The 23,402-nt window shown below is 35.9% G+C and overlaps 1 protein-coding gene and 1 long non-coding RNA gene across 4 annotated transcripts in view; both read left to right on the top strand.

Moving 5' to 3' along the window:
- Positions 1 to 17,157, top strand: part of USP46 (ubiquitin specific peptidase 46) — a 36,409-nt gene extending 19,252 nt beyond the window's left edge. For both annotated transcript variants that reach the window (XM_027735940.2, XM_027735941.2), the window contains 5 exons: positions 2,329 to 2,405; positions 8,253 to 8,336; positions 8,638 to 8,835; positions 9,666 to 9,744; positions 10,705 to 17,157. In XM_027735940.2, coding sequence (XP_027591741.1) covers positions 2,329 to 2,405; positions 8,253 to 8,336; positions 8,638 to 8,835; positions 9,666 to 9,744; positions 10,705 to 10,806 — 540 coding nt within the window. In that variant the 3' untranslated portion in view covers positions 10,807 to 17,157. The remainder of the gene's footprint in view (positions 1 to 2,328; positions 2,406 to 8,252; positions 8,337 to 8,637; positions 8,836 to 9,665; positions 9,745 to 10,704) is intronic.
- Positions 17,158 to 18,812: 1,655 nt separating this feature from the next.
- Positions 18,813 to 22,034, top strand: LOC113995651. Of its 2 annotated transcripts, XR_005565004.1 has the most exons (3): positions 18,813 to 18,899; positions 19,364 to 19,505; positions 21,960 to 22,034. It is a non-coding gene; the product is annotated as an uncharacterized LOC113995651 (long non-coding RNA). The 2 variants fall into 2 exon arrangements; XR_005565003.1 differs by lacking the exon at positions 21,960 to 22,034 and having other exon boundaries at positions 19,364 to 19,522.
- The last annotated feature ends 1,368 nt before the right edge of the window (positions 22,035 to 23,402 follow it).

Here is a 23,402-nt window from a genome sequence, read left to right as displayed (position 1 = left end):
AAGAACATATCCTGATATTTCTAATCATAAAGGGTAGCTCTGTATTCCAAAAAAATTTGACTCTTCCAGGAGCTTGGGTCAGAGGGGGGGAGTGGGGAGAAGAAAGGCAGTGATAGTCAGTGTGAAAAAAGGTGCTGAAAGAAGTTTGGAACAAGCCTGTTCAAGTAAAAACATGAGAGATATATTGAAAATTAATTATTTAATCTATTTCAATTTTAAAAATCCAGGTAATAAAAGCCAGTAAAAGTAAATAAAAGAGTAGAATTCTTTTTTAACTAACAAGCTTCTTTAAATGGTTGTGACCTAATTGTAAATCAATATCTAGTGTTTACTCAGACAAACTGTAGTGAAGTGGGGATGTGTCCTTAGGTAACAGCAAAACTGCACAATTCCCTACTTGTGATGCAAAGTGACCAAGGTTTATGCAAAATATAATGCTAGGTATTGCTGCTGCAGGAAAGCTTGTCTGTAGCTTTCTCTGAAGGCAGAAATACTGTATATTACTTAGGATACTTTTCCGGTTTGTTTTTCTTGGATTATTGAAATCTTTTGGAAGTAGTAAAACAGATTAAAAGATGTTTATTTGCTAAAATATTCATAAGTAGTCCATGAAGGATCCTTCAGATTCCAGCAGATTCTTATTGTCGCTTACAAAGAATGCAGTTTGAATCTTGTTTTCCAGCTACCTTTAATTTTAGTCTGTATTATTCTAGCTCTAATTCACTCATCTTTCCTTTCAGTAAATATTTGATATGCTGAAATCAATAACAAAAACAAAATTCCTAGGTTCTTTGACCTATTCAGATGAAACACTATACTTGCCAAAGACTTTTTCAAGTATTTAACCTGTTTCATGATACGCAGTGTGTCTGACAGAACTCTAGTTCCAGCTGCAGAGATACAATATTCTCTGAATCTTTTTTGCTTTATCTTTCAAATTTTAGCTGTATATTTATACTGCAGTTGACTGCTGCCAATTTTGTGGCTTCCTGTCCCCTGTGGGTCAAGTCATGTCTCAAGGAGGATTTGCTGTTCATTTCAATTGGGTGTGCGTTCTGCCTCTATACATGTTTGATAATAACAAAATTCATCCTGCTAAAGGTGTTCCTCTGGATTCAGGTCTGATATGGGCTGCATTCACCAAGCTTAGAGGATCTCTGATATAACACAAATATGAGCTGAAAGTAGTACATCCATAGAATTGCAAAAACTTTGACACCCATAGAATTGCAAAAATCTGAGCACGAGGGACTTCTGCCAGAATGATGAATTCAACCCCTCACGGAAGTTCTTGATTTGAACTTCACTGTCACACCATCTGATTTAGTTATTCTAAGGAAATGCAGCCATAGGAGGCAAGATATGGAGTGTTCATGCAACATTTTATAAACAAAATTGATTGTTGTGAATATGAGTGAATTCATGTGCAGTAAGTAACTCTGCGGCCTTTTGACTCAGTTAAGTATTACAAGGATTATCCATTTGCATGACTTTTTTGTTAATGTTACTTCACCTTCAAGATTAAACACTCTTAGTAAAAAATAATTTTCAAAGCAAAAATCAGTATGTCATTCTGAAAATACTTGGGCCTATTTTTTTTAAATAAAAATTCATTATACTTTTTCTTCTCTTGTTCCATCTAAAAAAAAAGATTGGCAATATCAAAATGATTTCACAAATTATTATCACTTCATCATTTTTACCTTTGATCTTCAATATTTTTAGTCAAAAGTATTGTCCAGAAACAATGTTCAATGGGGAAATGCAGCTGTGTCAACCAGAAATATAAACCCAGCCTTCTGAATGCTCACTGGAGAGAAAAAATAACACAGTTAAATATGACATTTTTTGACAGATGCATATTTGGAAAATATCTTCACTACATCCTTTATAGTGGAAAAAATTAGGTAGGAATAAACTGTGATTATATAGTGTAATATAATATACAAAGGGTCAACAAAATTCCAATAAAATAAGAAAGTAGACTGTGTTACATAACAAAGGAACATATGTAATGCACCAATCACAGCTAATACAGGGGATGATGATCAACCATCATTTAGTGAACAATAGGCTGTCATCACTGGTCCATGGTTAGTGGGATTGGATAAGTGGAACAGATAGAAGTTAAATTATATGAAAACAGGATTGGTAGGATTACTAATAAATATAGTCACAAGGAACTGGAAAAAAAAATAAAAGCATTGAAATTAATAATTTTTACATAATTTATTTTCATAGAAATTGCTCTATCCTTTAGCATTTTCAAAGATATAAACAACATTTAAATGTATGGCATCTGTTTTACATGTATATTTTTTGCAACAGGTTAGTAGCAAAGATGAAGATTTTCTTGACCTTTCTGTTGATGTGGAGCAGAACACATCGATTACACACTGTCTAAGGTAAATGAATGGATCTTTTTGGCAAGTAGTTCTGTCTAGCTGCTAAAATTTCCAAGTGTAATTGGTAGAGAAAATTAGAATAACATTTGGGTTCAAACTTTTCTTAAACAGAAGAAAAAGACTTTAAACTGGATGTTTCCTCTAATGACAAAATATACATTAATGTACTTTGTTTTACTCTCTTTCAATATGTGTGTTTGAAAGAGAAAAAAAATCGTCTCTTGGGAAAAATAGATGATTTCCTTGCCATCTAGAAGAATTGCTGCAGAATAATATTGTCTAGAAAGAGTTTTAAGTGTGCTTATCTTTACGGTTCTACTCAAGTGCTTTGTTGATTAGAATTTATGTGTATATTAAAAGTGCTTTGCAGAATGAGTGTTAGAGTACATAGAGGGCAAAATATTTCAAAACTCTAGTTTTCTATTATAAATTTATTATTCTGTGTCTCATCCTAAAATTATGTGAAGAAATATTTTATTCTAAAATTTCAGTTCTGCTCCTAGTACAGTCTACTAAAAAGTACTTTAGAGATCAAAATAATTTTCAGACATGCATGGATGATTATTCTGAGGGATTTAAAATATTCAGGATTTTGGCATTGATAGAATAAACCATCACCTATATTTAAGACAATATGTTGCTGCTCTAAGGTAATGATTATCAATTGATCAACCTCTTTCGAACTCCAAAGTAGCAACCAAGGTTGAAATTGCATTTATCAGTTATTCTGGAATGCCTAGGAAGGATTGCTGGGCATCTCATCCCAAGCTGAGAGTTATAGAAAGAGAAATCATGTGAGGTACTAACCATTTCCTGAGTTAGAGAGCAGTGATTTCTCTGTGGATATTGCAACTGTAGTAAGTAACTTCTGTTACATTTTAAAATGCTAAGTCCAGTCAGTTTTTACATTCTCAGTTTCTGTTCTGTCTCATTTGGTCTCTGTAGCTCTCAAGACAACAACCCTCAAGTAATCCAAACTGCACTAACTAGCCGCATTGAAAAAGTGAGAAAACTGAAGAGTGGCTTTGGAAAGCAGTGCATTATTTTCTCTTTTCCTCCTGTAGTCTCTTTGTCTGTTCATAGTCACCAACAGTAGAATTAGTATTGTACTACAGGCTTTTGGTTGAACACTTCGGTTCCTCATTGTAGTCCCTGCTTTGAACTTGTCAGCATTACTTACCTTTCCCTATGGTGTTCCAAGTCAATTTGAAATTACACTGATGCAAGGAGGCTGAAGTGTGCATCTTCTGAAGTCCTTTCTATCCTGAGTTTTTATTTGGTTCTATGTTATACAGTTACTGGAGACTGAGCTCTGACTTTTTCTTACAGTTGAGTCTGTTGAACTTGTTAGAAACTACTGCTGTACATAAGTTATCATCTATCCTTCAGCTTTCTCCAGTTTTTTTATTTTATTTCTTAGTTGTTAAGCTTCTTGGAAATGTTTTGTTTGGAAAGACCATTTTATGTAAAGGCAGAATACTTCAGTAAAGTACCAATAGCATTTCTACTACTGAACAGACAGTGGCTGTAGCTTAAGATGAGGAAGAACTGCATCTGCACTACTGCAACCCAGAGGTGAAGGGTGGAGTTGAAAGTGACCCCAAGAGGTTAGCCCCTATCTCCACATCAGACAGGATGCTTAGCCAACCTGTTCTAGGAGATCTTTTTAGCAGTAGTAACGTGATTGCCTACTCGAGTCCTTCCTGACCTTACTACTAAAAAGTTTTTTCTGCTGTGTAAAATGAATCTTCCTTGTTTTAGTTCAATCCTATTTTCACTTGTTCTCTGTAATCTGGAAATAAACCAGGACTTGCCCCCCTTCCTCTTAGCAGTAGCCTTTTACATGCAGGAAGAATGCAATTACTTTCTTTTAAATTTAAACTATCTAAGGTCGTTTAACTTTTCCTTCTCAGGCTATCTTCTCTAGATCTCTGCTCATGTTCATTACTCTTTGGCATTCTCTTCAGCCGAACCTCTCTCTTGAGCTCCATCTTTCTTGAAGTGCGGCTGCCTAAAACTAGGCATAGTATTCCAGCATAAATCTGCACAATCCTGAGAAGAATGGATGCCCTAAAAGTTTATTTATGCATCCCAGTATAGTATCTGCCTTTGCTCCAACAGCATGACGCATTTTGAAGTTTACCCATTGTTCCCTTTGGAAATAAAGCAAAGCAAAATCTTGGTTTTTCTTTTCTTCTGGTGGGAGATACAAGCTGCTATTTACAGATTGAACGGGAGGAGAGTCATCACCTATGATGTATTCTGATTGTGTTTTACACTAGCAGCATTTCTACCTCTGCTTAGAAAACATATATTCAGTTAGAATATGGATTTCCTCTCATTGTTGTCTGGTGCTATGCATCATTAAACAAAATATAAGTGCTTTTGTCATTCCTTTCAATAGGAACATCCAAGTTATTACACTTTTTGGAAACTCTGCTGCTTCCTGTTTTGTTTTAACAACTGCTTTGCTGTGTCTTAACAGCTTTAAGTACTACTGCATTGAAAAGATAAAATATAGAAAAACTGTACAAGGTAACAGTTAAGTAGAAGGAATTTCTTTGCCACTACAGAATGTTCTTTTATCTCTGTAGTTTTTCAAAATGTGAAAGGCCCTTGTGTGCTCAAGATGTCTGAAGAATACAAGCCTCTGGTGTAGTCTAAATCCATAGCGTAGACAGCTGAACCTAAAGCAACAGAAGTCCATTACAGATATAGCACACATCCATTATTTTTATTTTCACTAGGAGTTGCAAAGTTTACCAGTCAATTTGATCCTGACTTTTAACTGTGCATTTATATCACACCAAGAATTCTCTCATCTCTTTAAACAGAAAATTCATATTATTTATGCATATAAACATTAGAAAGTATGTTTCACGCTGTAGCATAGAGGCCGTAGAGGAAGGCTACAACGAGGCTTCCATGTACTGTGAAAGCATGAGGTCAATCCTAAACCTAACCCCATGGTCAATGAATAAGTTAGTATATCTTGAGCAGGTGCATTTAAAAATTTCCTTCTCTTGTTAAAATAATATATAAACAGAATGCAGATTGGACTGTTAACGGAATAGGAGAAAGTCAGACATACCTTGAAACTGTGCAGATCTGGAGAAGAGTTTGGCAAACCTGTGGCTCTTGCACATGCACTTTGCATGAACTCCAGTCAATGACCTGTTGTTTTTAACTGTTCAACATCTGTTAGAAGTGACATGCTGAAAATTCACCACTGATGAAAGACCTACCAAAGTTGCAGTTGCAGAGGGCAACAAAAGCATCTAATTCTCACCTGCATACCTCCCTTCCTCCAAGGAAAGAGTTACTGCTTATAAATATGCCACCAGTTCTGTTCCTAGTATAAAAAAATAAATTAATACGTGCTGTATAAGTGAGTTATTAGTGCCTTTAAATTCCATGACTGTGCCTCACCTGCTTTGGTGGAATAAGGTCATAGGTGAAATTAGAAGACAAGGAAACAAAAGAACAAAATGAATGTGGTACATATAGGGGAATGTCCCTTGGCTTATCAAATATTTGTATATTTTTCCAGCTTTCACAGACATAATTGCCATAGCAGTCAATTTACCATTTAAAATGTAAGCTCATAGAATCATCAAGGTTAGAAAAGACCTTCAAGGTCATCTAGTCCAACTGTTGATCTAGTATAATTGCTCCAAACCATATCCCCAAGTGCCACATCCAGACACATCTTGAACATTTCCAGAGGTGGTGACTCCACCACCTCCCTAAGCAACTTACTTCCGTGCCTAACCACTCATTCAATGAAACATTTTTTTTCTAATGATACTAATAATAGATATTGTAATACTGCTAATAAATACTGCTACTACTTCTAAAAATAATAGACAATAGCATCAGAACAAATAGTACATTTTAGAAGGAATTCAGAAACACTTTGAGTTAATTAATTTTCATGGGAGGCTTATATCTATCAAAATACTATCAAATTTCTACCATCCTCTCATGTTTCTTTATGTTAGAAGAACATTATTTCCATTGTTTCACTTTGAGGTGGGAAGAAAACTAATAAATTCCACAAATTTGGTGGCTTGGGTTTTTTTTTAAATTGCAACTTTAGGCTTTGGAAATAAACATCAGACTCTTACTCTAACAGCAGACCTGAAACTTTCACAAGCACATTCTACTGAATCTTGCAGCTTTATGTTCCCTACACAAATAACCCACCTCTAATTTTCTAAAGTTTCAGCTCTTTCCTTATGATTCCCTGAAAAGTTACCATGTTTTTCAGAGGAATTGACTGAATTCAGTTAATTTTGTCTTTAAACTCAAATGCGAAATCACATATTCGAGATCAGGGTTTACCACTGAAGCAAATATTTTCCAGTGATAATGTTTTATTTTTCTTTTAGATAAAAAAGTAAACTTATGATCAAAGCTTATCTTTTTTAGCTTAACTTGTCTTTCAAGAGATGTATTTTGTCCTAAACTTCAGCACTTTCTGACCAAAGTGCTAAGACCGTATAAAGAAAAAAAACTTCTAGAAGTATTCTCAGTTATTAAAAATATTATGCAGTCATATTAAGTGCCTCTTTGTCATGCTCTGTCAACCTTAAATAACTTAAAACTTGAAAAGGGAAAGTCCCCACCTTTTTGAAGTTACATAAATAACTTCTAATATCTATCCCTGGCAAACTATATAGTCTTCAGCTCTTCCACCTACCCCTGTAGTGATGATGCCAGGAAGAAATAATCATCCAGAATCCTCCCTTTGCCTTTGTAGGATGATTCTGGTTCTGCCCACTGTAAAAGCAGACTGAACTTGTGGACAGTGTAGCTTCAGCCTCCATGCATGTGAACTGCAATGGTAGAATGGAGTTTATTGGGGTCTGAATGGGTTTGAAATTGCCTGGAGTTCAGAAACCTGTTAGGTACAATGTAGTTGCAATCAATAGGACAGTTCTGTACTTCTACTGATATATCTATTTAAGGCTCAAAGTCACAAGAAAACCCATGTGCTTAGAATGGAAGATAGGTGTTTATGTCTGCATTTACAGTTCTCAAAACACCTGCAATGTAACACCTTAGCTGCAACATAATACCAGAGGTGACAAAAAAAATTACTTTTTTTTTCAGTTAAGTGTTTTTAGCTACCTAAAATTCTGCTCCAAAGAAAAACAGCACTGTGACTTCCAATAAATCTTTTCCGTGAACTGAGAGATACTATCAAACCAACCTTCCTCTGCCTCTGTCCCTTCAAAAGCTCAATCCAAAAATGTCTCCAAGTGTATTTACTTGATCAGGATTTATAAAATTTTCTATACTAGCTGTTACTTTCCTTTTTAGAAAATGATAAGGTATAATATAAAAATTTCTGGCTGACTGTTCAAGAGGCTAGAGGATGCAGGAAACTGAGTTAAATTTATATCTTCTGTGTATGAGGATTCAAACCTATCTTATGGAAGAACACCATGAAATGTGAGCTATTTGGGGATGATGGAAGTGCACTTGAAGCTTCTCCATTCTGCAAATAATTTAAAAAGGACCTGGATGAGTTGAGTTACTGCACCCAAGTCTAGGTAGTCCCTTTATGTGTAAGAGACCAGATATAAGTCCCATTTTGAGATACCTGACCCTCCACTTGTATCATATGGAAGGTCTCTGCTCCTAAAATAGCCCCATCATAGCAGCCAGATACCTTAAATCCCTTTGGAAACCCCAGTACAGTTGCATTAGATGTTTTAGAAAACTGAACTCAGTGGAGAGAGGATTTCATCCTGTGTGTCTTTTTAGGGTTGCAGTTCATCAGCCCAAGTGGGGCAAATGTATTCAGGTCCTTTAAGAACTGATAACTGTATTTATTTACAGAGACTTCAGTAACACAGAGACATTATGTAGTGAACAGAAATACTACTGTGAAACTTGCTGCAGTAAACAAGAGGCACAGAAGAGGTAAGCAAAAAGCTGGCTGTTTCACCATGCCCCTCCTGGGTTCTGACAAACCTTCTCCTCGATATTTATTTTATTTAGATACCTAGAAGCCTTACATCCCAACTGTATTCTCTGTGTGGGCCAGAGAACCTGCAGATAGACTTAAAGGCATGTGTCTTAGTCTAGAAGCTACTGCTAGTTGACTATTGTTACTTACAGAGTGGTTTTATAACGCATTTGCTTATTAAGAACTTATTAAGGAAAGAGAGAATGGCTTTGAACTGGTCAGGTGTTTATCATATGCACTTCAATGTTTTCACAGGATGAGAGTAAAAAAACTGCCAATGATTCTTGCCTTACACCTCAAGAGATTCAAGTATATGGAGCAATTGCATAGGTATACTAAGCTGTCTTATCGCGTAGTATTTCCTCTGGAGTTACGTCTCTTCAACACATCTGGTGATGCTGTCAACTTAGATCGGATGTACGACTTGGTAGCTGTTGTTGTTCACTGCGGAAGGTAATAGACTTTCATGTTTATCACAAACTATTGCCAGACATTTGCCAAGGGCAGAGACAAGCCTGACAAAATGTGGAGGGAGGGGAAGGGAGACTTTAAACCTAGTGGCTGCGCTGACTTGCATGTGTCTCAGGCTGAAACTTTCAGCCACCCTCCCTCATAGGAAATCTGTACTTGTTTAAGAAATAATGTCTCAGGTCTCCACAAGTCACAAGTTTGGCTTAAATTAACGAAACTACCTCCTTCCTCATGAGTGCACTTAGATAACTTGTGAGCCAGGACTCTGTGAGGGCCAGAATCTGCTAGCACGTAGACCCCACAACAGATTACCTTGATCTCCTGTCAAGGCAATGAAAATGATAGCTTTAATAAAGCCTCTCACATATGGGGTATTGTCAAATATGAAACAAACAGAAGAATCCTTGGGGCTCTAGGAATATGACCTTCTTTCTCTTCTCAAAGATTACATATAACTCAACATTCACAGTTGACACCAAACAATTTTCCTACTTATATTTGGTTCATAATGTTTTTAAAATATTTGCAATAGTTGATGCCTGCCATGAGCAACTTGTTAAGTGTTCTATAGATTATTTTGCAAATGGTCCCGGCACAGATGAAAACAACACCCTTAGCTTTCAGCTGATGAAATTGCAACAAGTCAATAAAAAGTTGTAGAGATGAGGTGTCTACTGTACCACAAGGGGTGGGTTTACTATGTTTTTCATAACAGTTATAATTCTCCTTGCATAAAGAAATGTGACTTATCCAAATGGACTCAATAGTATTTTCTAATATTTTGTGGTTTGGGTTCTTGTTTTGCTTTCTAGTGGACCGAATCGGGGACATTATATTACTATTGTGAAAAGTCATGGATTTTGGCTCTTGTTTGATGATGACATTGTAGAGGTCAGTATGCTGAAGGTCATGAGCACAACTTTTGTACTTATGTTTTCTTCTCTATTTGGGGTTAAAATTCTGATCCAGATCTGGGTAGAGATTACTAGTCTGCAAACCCACAATTTGATTGTATAATGTGATATTTTGCTCAACTCTGTTAGGAAACAAGATTGTAAACAAAATTATTAATCCTGTAGTTTGTGCTCTGTCAATGTCGGAGGGAGTCATTTTGTTTCAGAGCAACATCAAATGTTTCTAATATCAGACTTCAAGGGTTTAATTTGGAATGTTTTCTACCTCTAATAAAATCAATTTAATTCATTAAAAAAACCTATCACTTAGCAAAATTGGACTAAGTAAAGCTAGCATTGCTGTAGAATTTTAAATTTTGAACAATTGGGAGTTTATAAGAAAGTCTGAGCTCTGTAGTTGATCTAGGATTGCCTGAATGTAAATTAGAGCAGTATCTGTCCCACAGCTTTATAGATTTAGTCTAAGCATTCTGCATTTCAGTCTTCTTCAAACCCTTCATGTCGTTGTGGCACCTTGGCAAAAACAGGGTCTTTAGTCTGATTTCCCAGGAGGTAAGGAAAGTAAGCACTGGAATATTGGATGGGGCATATCTTGAGGAGGTTTTCTTTATGTTTCAGAAAGATGGGATCACATGGTCACATTTACGTGTTTTAACAGTGTTCACTATGGCATTCCTAGGAGTCTCTCTGCTATTGGAAAAAGCCTAATTCAGTTAGGTGCAGTGAGACAAACAAGCCCATGGACTTCCATGAGTGATATCGGCAGGGCTCAGACTCTGAACATTAACCTTTCACTACTTAAATTGCAAACAGAATTTGCTAATTGCTACCCCAAAACAAGTAACTGAATTTGTGTTTTCTGTTCATACAGTCATTTTATCTGTGTTTGGTATTTCTTTTATCTAATAGCATATTAAAAAAGTTATTTATTTTGCAGAAAATAGATGCTCAAGCTATTGAAGAATTCTATGGTCTGACATCTGATATATCAAAAAATTCGGAGTCTGGCTATATTTTATTCTATCAGTCAAGAGAGTGACTTGGCAAACTGTGATAATTGCGCACAATGATGCTGCACACAAAAGAAGATGATGGCTCCCCTGAACTGACTTTTACACAGACCACATCTGGAATGGTTGAACAATGATACACTCTGTCTCCTACTAAATGGTCTATGTGATATTGACTATAACCGTCCATTTTTGACATGCAGAACTTTGTTTAAAGGGGGGGGGGCTGTTTGTAGTTTTTAAGTCTGATTGAAGAGCTAATTGCAGTCAGATTTTAGTGGAATTTATATGGACTAACATTTACAGATAATAAGATTTGGATGTCAACTGTTAAACCCAATCCAGCTAGAGTAGTATTTTATATGGAAGTGTTCATTACATTTAGAGCAAAATTATTTAAAACTTTCTAAATGGTTTTGGGGTGTGTTGATTTACAAAACATTCCTTGAAATACTTCCTGACATATACTTATCCATTTTAAGTGTAAGGAAAAATATCTATTTCACGATGATTGGAGTTGTAATTGTAAGGGGATTTTTTTACATGTTACTCTGCTGCAGAAAAGCTATTCTTCCAAAATCATTTAAACTTTCGGTTGTTTAAACTTTCAGTGTGTAACCTCAGGCCTAAAATTCACATAGAGGGATTTAAATTACACTGGAACTAAGTAATTCTCTATGTTCAGTCACTTTGTTTATTGTGAGATAGTACAGATGAGGTGACATTCAGAACTTACAGAGTATTGGAATAAAGGGAGTGAGATGACATACATGATACAGAGACAAATTACATTTATAGAGATTGAGCTTACCTTTTTTGTTAAAATTATACCATAGGTTGTTTACTTAATTGAGTTTGCAAAGATTGCAACACTGCTCACGCTGTAAAATATCCATCAGGATTGAAATCACACAGTCCATTTAAATAAGCACTTGTTTGTACATAAGACACAGCTTTATCCCGCAATTTTCTGAACATCTGTAGGTCCCATTTTCATATCTCAAGACAGAGTCCATTTCTTAGAAACATATTACATAACAACTACTAGTTTACATACTATCATGTATATATCATCTCTAACATTTTGGTCATGTTTGACAACATTTTATCACCACAGAAACAGATAGGGCTCTGGCATGTTGATTTCAAAAACATCAGAAGGCTTAGTACAAAAGGCTTGGTTTGTGATTTTACTGGGTGAATTTGGCTGGCACTAGTCATGCACTGGCTAATAAAATTTCGGAACTCGTATACTGGAATTCGGCAAAGAAGGAATGTAGAAGAAAGTATCAGTAGGGTATGAGAAGGGATCAATAATGGCTTTAGTCAGTGGTAACACTGGGTAACTACCTTGCTCACTCTGGCACTTTCATTCCATTATACAATTCTTGAACTTCAGTAGCCAAAGTCCTATTCCAATGATGTCAACAGCAAAAACACTCTTCTTGTCTTCATGGGGAATGACAGTTGGTTCTAATATTTATAGGAAAATATTCTCATCTCACAAAACTTATTTCTACCTGTTATATTTCATTCAGTCATTATGTATTTATTAGACAATTTTGCTTTTGGTCCTTTTCTTTAAGAAGCCTGCCTGCCACTTTATGGCTGACACTCCATTTCAAGAAATGGCTTTTGAAGTGCAGCTACATCTCATATTTTAGTGTTCTGCAGGAAAGAGAATAACTTTTTTCATTGTACTCTACTGTGAATGTGAAATATCTTTTGTTAAATAATGGTGAAAATGAAGTAATAGTTTCTACAGTAACATCATTGGAAGTTCAGTTGGATTTACCAATGGACATTTTGTAAACTAAGGCAATGTAGCACTTTACGCAGTGAGAAACAGAAGTGGACTTTTCAGCTAACATTATTTGTGATTTATCATGTTTTTATATTGATGTAAGAAAACAGACATAGAACGTAACCTTGGAGTACTTTGGTGAATAATAGTAGTGGTCTACAGAGATCACTCACATGAATGAAGGCTTGCATGCAGGCTCAAGACAAGCATAGTTTGGATGCAGCTCTTGTTCTTTCCTTGATGTTAGAATGAAATGTTCTGTCTCTAACACAGAAGACAGACCTCTTACAGGAGACTTCAACTGATGCCCAGGAGCTTTTCCACTGAAAAGCTAAACCTGCAAGTCCCTCTTTCATGGATTTATTTATAAGCACTTAGAATTTCCATATAAAAATATAATTATCACTTGCCTTTTAAAATGGATAAGGTTTCCTCACTGTAAATGAAGTCACTTTCTAGATCAGCACTAACCAGTGCTGGTCCAAAGATCTGTACTTCGCAGTTTACTGCTAAACTTTCTTAAGGCATTCTTTAGTTTTAAAACAAGCAACAAAACAGATATTCTTAGGGTATCATTTGAATCTTCAGGGCTCATGTTTATATGAAAAGTAATTTTTCTTAAAAATAATTTTTAAAGCGGTTCAATTTTAGGAAACATTTTCCGTATTTCAATTGACTTAAGTGAAAATCGATTTTTAAATGTTAATAGTATGAATTAATATTTAAATGCTAAAGTACAGAATAATAATCTTTGAGTTTCTTCAGCTGCAAGACAGCTTTAGACTGTAAAACATACAGATCATTGCAGTACATTATTGAGAGTAAAATTACTAGAGTAAGCATTTTAAATTCCTGCTAGCTCTTGAGAAGATCGCAGCAATGCTATCACATCAGTCTGACATTAGCTCTGAAAAATTATGGAATACATGCTTTATGCTAACACTAGCTAAACAAAGGAGCATTTTATTTGGATTTTTAAAAAATTGCAGTCACAATTCTCTAAATTGGTTCCAATCTACAGTGTGCTGAATGTTTTGACTTCAGTCCAGCAAAAGCTGTCCATCACAGCTGTATGAATAGTGCCAGTCTAGGCAGAGGAACACTTCTCTGTCAAATTAAGTACATTCACACAAGTTTTGCAGGATTGGGATCCCCACAGGAATAATCATATGATTTAAAGTACTTTAGTTGATTAAATAAATTATAATCCTTTTTCTCTTATGATTATGCATAGATTTCCAGTCCCTTATGAAGGAATGGAAAAATACCTAAGACAATAAAAGCTTTTCAGCTCGCAGCTAGCAGCCAGGAAACAAAATGCTAGCACAGATGTCTAATAGTATTCTGTGCTTCCCTAAAATTACTATATTTTATGGTGTCAGATTCTAAGTATTTTAGGCCTAACAACAATTGAAGTTTTCCACTTGTTTCACGTGCTGTTGCTAAGATGCATTGTCCATTTATAAATCTTATTAGTATGTTCTTACTTAGAAAAAAGAACATTTTTGTCTTGTGCAGTTTTTCCACTGAACCCAGTGAACCACTGCGGTGCTGATCAGTTATCTTAGAAGATGAGCTCAGAACTCAACTTTTATGTTTCCCAGAACAGGCTGCCAGGATTTTATGTAATTTCTGCTTTGGGGACATAGCAGAAGGAGGCAGAAGAAGGGAGTGATGGAAAAGATATACCAATGAAACAGAACACCTTTTTGAAATTAAGTCCCAAAATTACTCCTCTTAATTTATTTTAATAATTTACTTATCTCAGAGTACTAGATTATGTATTGAAAGTCTTGTCCCTCTAGCAGTTGGAGAAGAGAAAATAAAGCAGTAGGAGTTTCCTTCATATCAGATTTAATAAAGCTATTAAAGACCTAACAAAATGAAACTGAAATTCACATAACATGATGGGTTCTAAACTGCTACCACAAGTTGTCTTTTATCTTCAGACATTACATTTCATTCACTCATCTATTACAGCATCATGTACTTGGCATCTGAGCTGATGACTTGCAGCTGACAGGTTTGAAAAGTTTGATGCCTCTCAGCAGCAGATCCCATCTTGTTTTGTCTCTTTTTTGCTGCATGTGGCTGACAGGTCTTAGCAGTATCTTACAGCTGAATGAATATTAGAAATTTTAACAAGTTTTGGCTGTGTACCTATTCTTTGCTAGTACCTTTTACCAGTGTTTGTTTTAATTTATTTTTCTTTTTTTTTGGTCTGTTATTGTATTTGTACAGTAACTTCTGTGGTTAATATTATCTGTTTTGTTTAAATTTTTATGTACTTTAGTTTTTTAAAATGTAATCAACCCAAGCACTTTAAGCAACGTCAATCTTGTGAAATTCCAATCAGCTTAATATTTTGCCTTTGTCAAATTGTTTTTGCAGCTGTTTGTTTGTGATCCAATGTCTCTAGTTACAACCCAATTTCCATTTTTAGGTTTGTAGTGTGAGTTGCATTGTAAATTTGAGAAGCCTAAGTATTTTCATACATATTCATTCATACTTAACAAGGACGCAGTATTTACTATGTGTGTGCTACACAGAGCAGTATGTACCTGATGAGTTGCACTCACAGTGCACTTTTTACAGCCTTTTTTGCATTCTGCCTGCTAACCCATCTGATAATGACTGTAGTACTTTAATCAATGACTAGAATTTAGAAAAGCTCAAATTCTCACAGGAGAATTGTCATTTACCAAACACAGAGTTAGCTGTCGGTCCGCTGATGATACAGGTATTGCTCTCTTTGCTATTTTGTCAGTGGTCTCTACAATCTCAAGTAGGAATAATCTTAAAGGCCACATTTATTCCTGGCCCTTGTGTGAGTTCTGACAAGGAGAGCAATCTTTTGCGTCTTTCTTCTCTCCACTTGGGCCCATATAAAGCAAAGAGATAAGGAAGTAAGATAAGTGCTCATTATGGTAAAATAATGTTTTTTAGAGGAAAACTTCTGTAGTGTCCATATGAGAAGGTCACTGATTTTCTGTGTTGTTAATACAAGGGTAATTCTTAGTGCTTTAGGAGTTGTATTTCCTTTGTTCAATGAAAAGACCAGGGCTTTTTGCTGTTGCATCAGTTCTGATACTGAGGTGTTTATTCTCAATTTACAATGGCACTTACTATGTAAATAGCCTTTGGCAAGCCTCAACAGACACCCTTTTAATTTCTTTTCAGTTAACACGCATTACTTCAAAGAGATTGCTTGAACCTTTCTATAAGATTTATTTCAATAACACGCTCCTTTTGCATACCGAGTCAAATAACACCTATCAGCCAGTATGTGCCCACCTGGCGGGACCATGTGGGCTAAACCCACATCATTTTACATACTAATGATTCTTTACTACCCCTTGGAGGTTTGCTTGCTGGCTTTGCCTGAATGATTTAATATGAAACTGCAAATAACTCCCTTTATTCATGATCTCAGTGTTGCTATAGTTCTTTAATAAATTCTGCTTCATTTGATTATCAAGACTGGGACTATTGTACAATGTAAAATAAATTAACTTGCGTGTGCCATTCACAGCAGTCAATTTAACAGCCTAATGCTTCTGATGAAGGCTGTTGCAGATTGCAACTTTACTGTATGTATGAATATGAAAGAGTAAGTGACTTTTCTGTCCTAGCACAATAGGTCTGTAGGAGAAGCTAGACTAGCATGCAGCTTCCTAATTCTCAGCTTGTAGTCAGCTGAAGTTGGTGCTCCATTCTCTAGATAATCCTAACCCTTCTCCCAGGGGTTCGAAGGTGGCAGGAGCAAAACCATTGTGAAGACACCTTGCAGTTCACCAAAACATCTTGCCTGCTGCAGCGGATAATTAATGAATATTTGCAACCCTGCTGTTCCCACTCCCCAAAACCTCTTTAACAGATATACATTCCTTAAAGAGTCTGAGCTTAAACATCAGCTTTGTATTTGCAATCATGTTCATGTTTGCAAATGTCCCAAGACAGATTGTGTTTATGTAATTAAAATTGTTCCCTAGTCCTCTCTCAGTTATCATTCTAACAGCAAGAGCAATATCAGGGTAGCCATATTACAGGTTCCAGTGAATTTCCTGGACACAATTTTCTAGCTTCAGTGGCTTTTGTTAAAGAAGACTTAACACTAGCTCCATAACTTATCATGATGCTTTAGGAGTAAAGTCACCACATACTATATGAAGAGGAAGAAGTATGGAAAGGGCTGTTTTGTCAGAGGCTTTGAATGTGTGTATCTGTTCGTAAATGTATAGTCCCTCTCTATCTTGTCAAAATGATACAGTCATAATAAAACTACTTAAATATTTTGTGCTAGTTTTTTAAATGAAATAAGATAGTAAAATTACTAGGCATACAATTGGGGACATATAAAAATACTGAATTTCTAGTAAAGCATACAATACACAGTGTATGTGTACAGTTGAATATCTGCTCTTTTTAATCATGATGTACGTGTAATTAAACCCTGCGTTACCTGCAGAACTGTGAGAAAAAACTCATGTTGGTTATTAAGGTTGTAACATAAGAAAACAGTATTTTCTCCTGTTAATATGTTTATATTTTACAAAAAATAAAACTCCCTAGCTGATCTTGCTTCCATTCAACTTGCTTTGACTTCAGCTGGAGCCAGACTAAGGCTGAGCATTGATGTTGATTGTTACAGAACATGCTTCTGAATGTCAGGTACCTGTATTCTTACAGATGACAAGACTGCTGATGCTTGCTTTTCATTTCATTTAATGGAGTCACTGCATTTTAAGTGACTTCAGAGAATGTTTCACCACCTGGGCTGACTGCTTCTGAAGTGTCTTAAGAGAACAAATTTTGCATGCAGATGGTGAGTTGTCTTGGTGGAATATACATACAATTGCGTGACTGAGCTATACCTAGTTAAAGCACACCACTGACCTCGTCAATGTTTTTGAGAACAGCTGAAACTGAACAGAAGAAAAATCAGTCAGAATTGAACTACCTTTTGCATCAGAAAACAATGAACTCTTTAGCCTGGGATTTTACATATGACTACTGGAGTGGGAAAGGATTTTGCTAGTGAGATCTAAAATTCTGTCAGAGGATTGAATGGGTCCCACTGTCTGCTGATTTTCCTGAAGTTATTCATTAGCAAACACAATTTGCATTCTTAAAAGTGAGAATGGATGCTCTTGCTCCTGTCTAAATGGATTTTTGTTATTCCTTCAGAATCATTCAGGGAACCAAAATCAAACGTGGCTGTCAAACTGCATTTTTGTAGCTAACATAATGTAAGATTTATGGCACATCAGACTATCAAAGGACTAGGTTGAAAAACACTTCACATGTTATAGTCTGTGTTTCCTCTCAAATTAAAAACATTCAAAGCATCTTCAAATCTATTCCTGGGTTATTAGAACATTAGATTTTAACTGCAGGATGGAGACAGAAATTTAAAACATGGAGATGACTGAAATAAATAAACCACAAAACTGTTCTTTTAAAACATTTTAAAGAAATAGAATTTATAGTGTACATATAAAGAAACTAAGAAAAGGTTTCCAAGATCAGGGTTCACGATCACTATACATGGGCTCCACTAGAATTTTTCTCACTTCAGAAATGCATTTTCCAAGAAGCTGTATGATGTTTACCTATGTGTCTGTTCTTTAATCTTTTTTATGAGTTAGATTAGTCATTTTACATTTACAGGTTATGTTCTGTGTGCCAGATAAACAGAGAAATGCTAAAAATATAATTTAATCTCAATTGAAAATTCAGATATGAGAGGAGAAAATTGTAAAATTCCGCATTTAAATACACTCATCAGACTTCAAACAACATTTATTAGACATGATTAAACATGTGACATGGAAGACCGTGTATCTGGAGATGTTAATTTCCTCGAATATTTGTGTGTAATATAAAAATCAAGTAAAAATTTTGAAAGAGGAAAAATAAGACAACCATTTTCAATACATATATATATATATATGGCAACAACATTTTAATTATCTGTTCTGATAAAATGTTCCTATCATTGATTTTTTAACAAACAGTAGAAGATTACTCCATCACCTTAAGTTCACTCACCCTCACTGCATGACGCATTTGGTTGCTCCACTGTGACATAAGAGCTTCAAGCATTCCTCAGTCTAATGAGATTGTAGCTATGTGTCCTTGTTCTCTCTGGGAGATGCTTGTGGCACAGTCTGTGGGACCAGCAGCCCTCTGAAGATCTGGATCTTCCTGGATCCTATCTCTGAGTGCATACCAGGCCAATGAGAGCTCTCTTCACTTCTCACCATAGCAGCTTCAATATGTATTTTCCCCAAGCTCATCTTTCCAAGAACACATGGTGTATGAGTTTTGTATCATTTCCAGTACAGAATAACTTTACCATACATAGGAAGATACATTAGCAGATCTAGGAAAAAAAGATAAACAATCATATGTAGTCTGCTTCAGTTTTTTCATGTGGTAAACGTAGGGAAGATTCCTTTAAGTAATTAATCCAATAACTAAAAACTCTTCCCTTTTTCTCCCCTATGGCTACCTTCCCCATATTCTTACATGGTTGGGTGGGAGGCACTCTCAATCCTCTATGTCACAGCAGTTGTCTATTACTGAGTTATGGTTAGAGTTTGGGTGTGATGGATGGGCTTGCAAGGGAAGGAGCCCACTGGTGGCATTCACCACTGTGAAGACTGGTCATTATCAAAGTGAACAATATCAATTCAGTTAAACCAGTCACAAATGTTTCATCTGAACTGCAGTTCATGTTACTTAAATGCTAACAGTGCATTTAATCTCACTGTGAATAGAGAAACAGCAGAGGAGACAACAACATGAAGTTTACCGTTTGTCCCAGGATGCATGGAGAGACCTATCAGGCTCAAGCAGAATTCAAGAAATAGAGACTGATTGACACTTTTTGCCAAAGCACTGCAAGAGTAAAATAAAGAGGTCAGTGCTGAATGAAATTTGGAATAAGACAGAGTGAAATATCCTTTGGATTTCATTTGACACACATATGAGAGAAAATATTCTAGTCATGTTCCATATCAGCAAAGATACAGAAGATACAGATATCACCCAATGTTGCAAACTAGACATCACAAATGCTTAGGGAGCAAATTTTACCATCAGTCATTTCAGTGTAGCTGTAAAGAAGCTCTAGGCAGGTTTTCAGCTTTACAGTGGGATTAGTAGCAGCAGAATCTGGAACAAAGGTTCTTACAGCACCCTCATAAAATTCTGGTGTGCAGAGATGTAAGACATGGTTATATGTGAGCCCTGGAGAAGAACAACAAGTGTGGTTATCCATGCTCTTTGAAAACAGGGTTCGGAAACACAAATAAAATATTAAATTTTATTTAGTAATTAATCATATAATTCTCGCTGTCATTTATGAAGCATTTTTCATCCTCAAGGTAGTTTACTAGATAATGTAATACCTTTCCAACTCTTAATTTGGTGAAAATGGTAGAAATTGGGTAATGTGTACCAAAATCCCTGTGTATTATAGCTAACTTCAACTTGAGCTGAATCTGGCCTCCCCTCAGCTAGTTGAACTGGTAGGAACATTTTCACCAACTCCTCAGCAGCTACCTTGATGACCTATTCACTCTTGGATGCAGTTCAAAGCGCAGATCTTGTCGCACATTGTTCCAGTGCAACCCAATCCCTTGTTGTTTCTGAAACAGCGCATCTTGCCTGGAATGCACTGGGGCAGCTGAGGTTACTGAGGTTACTAATCCATTTCCAAGAAGTGGATTAGACTTTTTTTGCACCCTAGTAATAATTAAAAAATGTTAGGTAAATATTATATAGGTAAATATTGGGCAAAGCAAGGATGATGTAATTTATATGGTTTATTTCTCTTTCTTGATTCTGGATATTTCCATTTACATTTTCCAATGAATGAAAGTATTTTGAGGTGAGGTCACTGACTGTTTTAATTCTGCAAGATGAGTAGTTCAGACAGTGTTGGCTAAGACATCATCATGGCATTCTGTTGCCCCTCAGAATATGGCCTTGAGGACAACATAAAACCCAAATTCTTCCCCCAACCTTTACAACTACAACATTTTTAAATGCTCGAGCTCAGGTTGCTAATTCTACTATTTATATTTATGGGGATATTTCTGGCCATAGCGCATTACTATCCGGTCATGTGGTTTCAACCAACATTGAACTAACTAAACTTTTGCATTAACATGCTTCAGAGTAGTATTCAATATGTATATTAAATTGTATTTTTGCCATGGCTTAGAGAAGATGGTACATGAAATCTAAAAGCTTTACTTTATGGCAATGTTACGCATTCCTACTCATTTAATGTTCCCAAATATAGTTACAGAGGATGAGGAAAGACAATCAGTTTATTATAAAATAAAGGGTACTGCAGAGCACGGACTGTGAATAGCCAGTGTTTGGTGTGGTAACAGCAGTGAATAAAGGCTCACTGTTTAGTAGGTCTGTTTAGTTGTCATGACACTTGTAAAAGAAATGTACCTGGAGAATTTAATGTGTTTCCTTAATATAGTGAATCTCTTGCTCTCACTCTTGTGCAGCAAATCCCCAGATCACCTCCAGATACTGAACTGAAAACAAACCACTTCATTCATCATGCTCTATATACAACTAAACTTTATTTATACAAAGGTATTTTACTCAAAGTCACCGTAATATGAAAATGAGTTGTATCTCCTGGGCAAAATATTTTTTATCTTGAAACTGTGTTAAAGCTGAATTCATGATACCATTTCTTAATGAAGAAAACCCCAATATGTAGGTCCTCCTCCAGTGGCATTTTGTCCCCTGGCATTTTGTGGGTTTGTTTTGTTTAGTTTTTCCGATAAGCCATTATGTATGGACTTTTTTATTCTTCATATTACTCCTGTGATTTTGGACAGTATCATCTACCATTCTATCTCTCACTGAACGGAAGAGTACTTAGCCTCTCTACCTCTCTGGGATTGCAATATCAGTCCACCAGGTTCAGTGAATTTTGCAACAATTTCATATCCAGTACTATAAGGCACATTAACAGGACTCATCCTTTGGGAGAGGATGTTCAGAAAAGCAGTAAGGGTTATAGATTGAACAGGAAAGTCTGTGCTTTCCATTCTCATCCATCGTTGTTTTACATGGGGCAAATAATGTAACCTCTCTCTTCCTCTATTTCCCAACTAGAAAATGAGTATGTCAATATTTATGTATCTCAGAGAACTATGGAGCTTAGGTTAGTGAAGTAGAGTCTGCAACCTAAATTACTCTTACATGCACAAGAATTAGGCTGTCACACTGTATTTTTTTTTCACTATATTTTCAGGCAGTCATCTGTTAATAACTGCAGCTCTCCCTTCAAGGGGGCAGATTTGCAGGCAGTAAGACTAGCTGACTGTTATTTCACAGGAAAAAATCTCTGCAAAGACATCAAACAACTGTTCAGAGGTGGTAGGAATTAATTCAGTGATACAAATATGCTCCGAGTTTGTCCTGAAAGGTCAGTATTACTGAATTTTATTTCCAAGTAACATATCCCATTATAACCCCAATCAAAGTCCGTGTGCAAAGATCAGGCCCAGAGTGATCTAACAAGGGAGTTGCTGCATGTTTCTTTCAGCTAACTGTCTCTCACCATGACTATATCCAGAGATTTCAAAGGAAAAGGGGAAAACGCTATCGCACACAGTTTATGAAACAAATGACCCATTAAAGAAGATCATTTCCTTACAAAGAAAGGAAAGTTGCCAAGGGAAAGAAACTTTCTTTGCAAGTTTACTCAGATTATTTTTGCTGGTTTTTACAGATATTATTATTATATTATATTATTTTATTATTATTATTACTTATTATTACTTATCTTTGGCCCTTGGAGGGATTTTACAATCACTATGAGATCATAAAAAAACCTGACCTAACAATGATAATACCAAAAAAACCAGCCACCCAAAAAAACCCAAACAAACGAAACCAAACAAAGAAAGAACCCCTCAATGCTTTTATAAATTTAAATAGCAAAAAGCCAAACACTTTAATGGAAACATTTTTTTCCAGAACTCTGTCCTTAAATTATTTTAGTCTTGGGTTTTGTACTCTTCATTTTAATCTTGTTTTTCATTTCTGCAAAGCAGAGAAACCAACTAAATCATGGCAATATTCTGGAAAGGAAATGGTTAATATCCATGAAGAGGAATAAGAAATGCTATGTTCTTTTTATAAAGGGCAATTTCTCACCCACATGGGTATTTGGAGCTCATATGGATCAGGTTTCCAAATAACCCACATTTTGAGTCTGGAACAAACAATATGCAATATGCAGAAGTGAACCATCCTCAGCTGTCACTGTGACAGACTGGTTGTTTAAAGAGCTGCTGCTCATTTCCACTGTCCATTTTTATCCATCCCTTTTAAGTGGTCGCCAAACAAAGAAAAGAGTTATTCTCTTCCAAAAGCTGGTAAGATCTTAGGTAGAAGAAAATTTGCGTTTAGATGAATGTTAATTTTACAATGCTGTCCAGCTACAGCAGAGTAGTTTGCTTTTGCTTCCTCCCCACAACCAGCACGCACATAGTCAGGAAAGGACTCTACTGAACCTTCTCAGCTCCTTTGAGCAAACTAAGCAAAACTGTGTCTCTAGGTGGGTTTTCTGCTTAAAGGAGAGAGACTTCACAGAACAAATCAGAGCAGTCAAGGACATTATACCAGAAGGGCGCTGCCCTTTAGTTTTGGTCACATCAGCTATGAGAAATGAAAATGTTTTGTGCTTCTTAGAGCTTTCCTTCGCGGACATTTATCAAGTTTTGCCTTTACTCTTTCTCTTCACAGTTTTCCAATAATCATCTCAGCATTCTC

Source organism: Pipra filicauda, unplaced genomic scaffold, assembly GCF_003945595.2.
Source record: "Pipra filicauda isolate LSUMZ 115617 unplaced genomic scaffold, ASM394559v2 scaffold116_size3395265_pilon, whole genome shotgun sequence".
Lineage (NCBI taxonomy): Eukaryota > Metazoa > Chordata > Aves > Passeriformes > Pipridae > Pipra > Pipra filicauda.
This window is presented reverse-complemented; position numbering and strand designations above follow the sequence as displayed.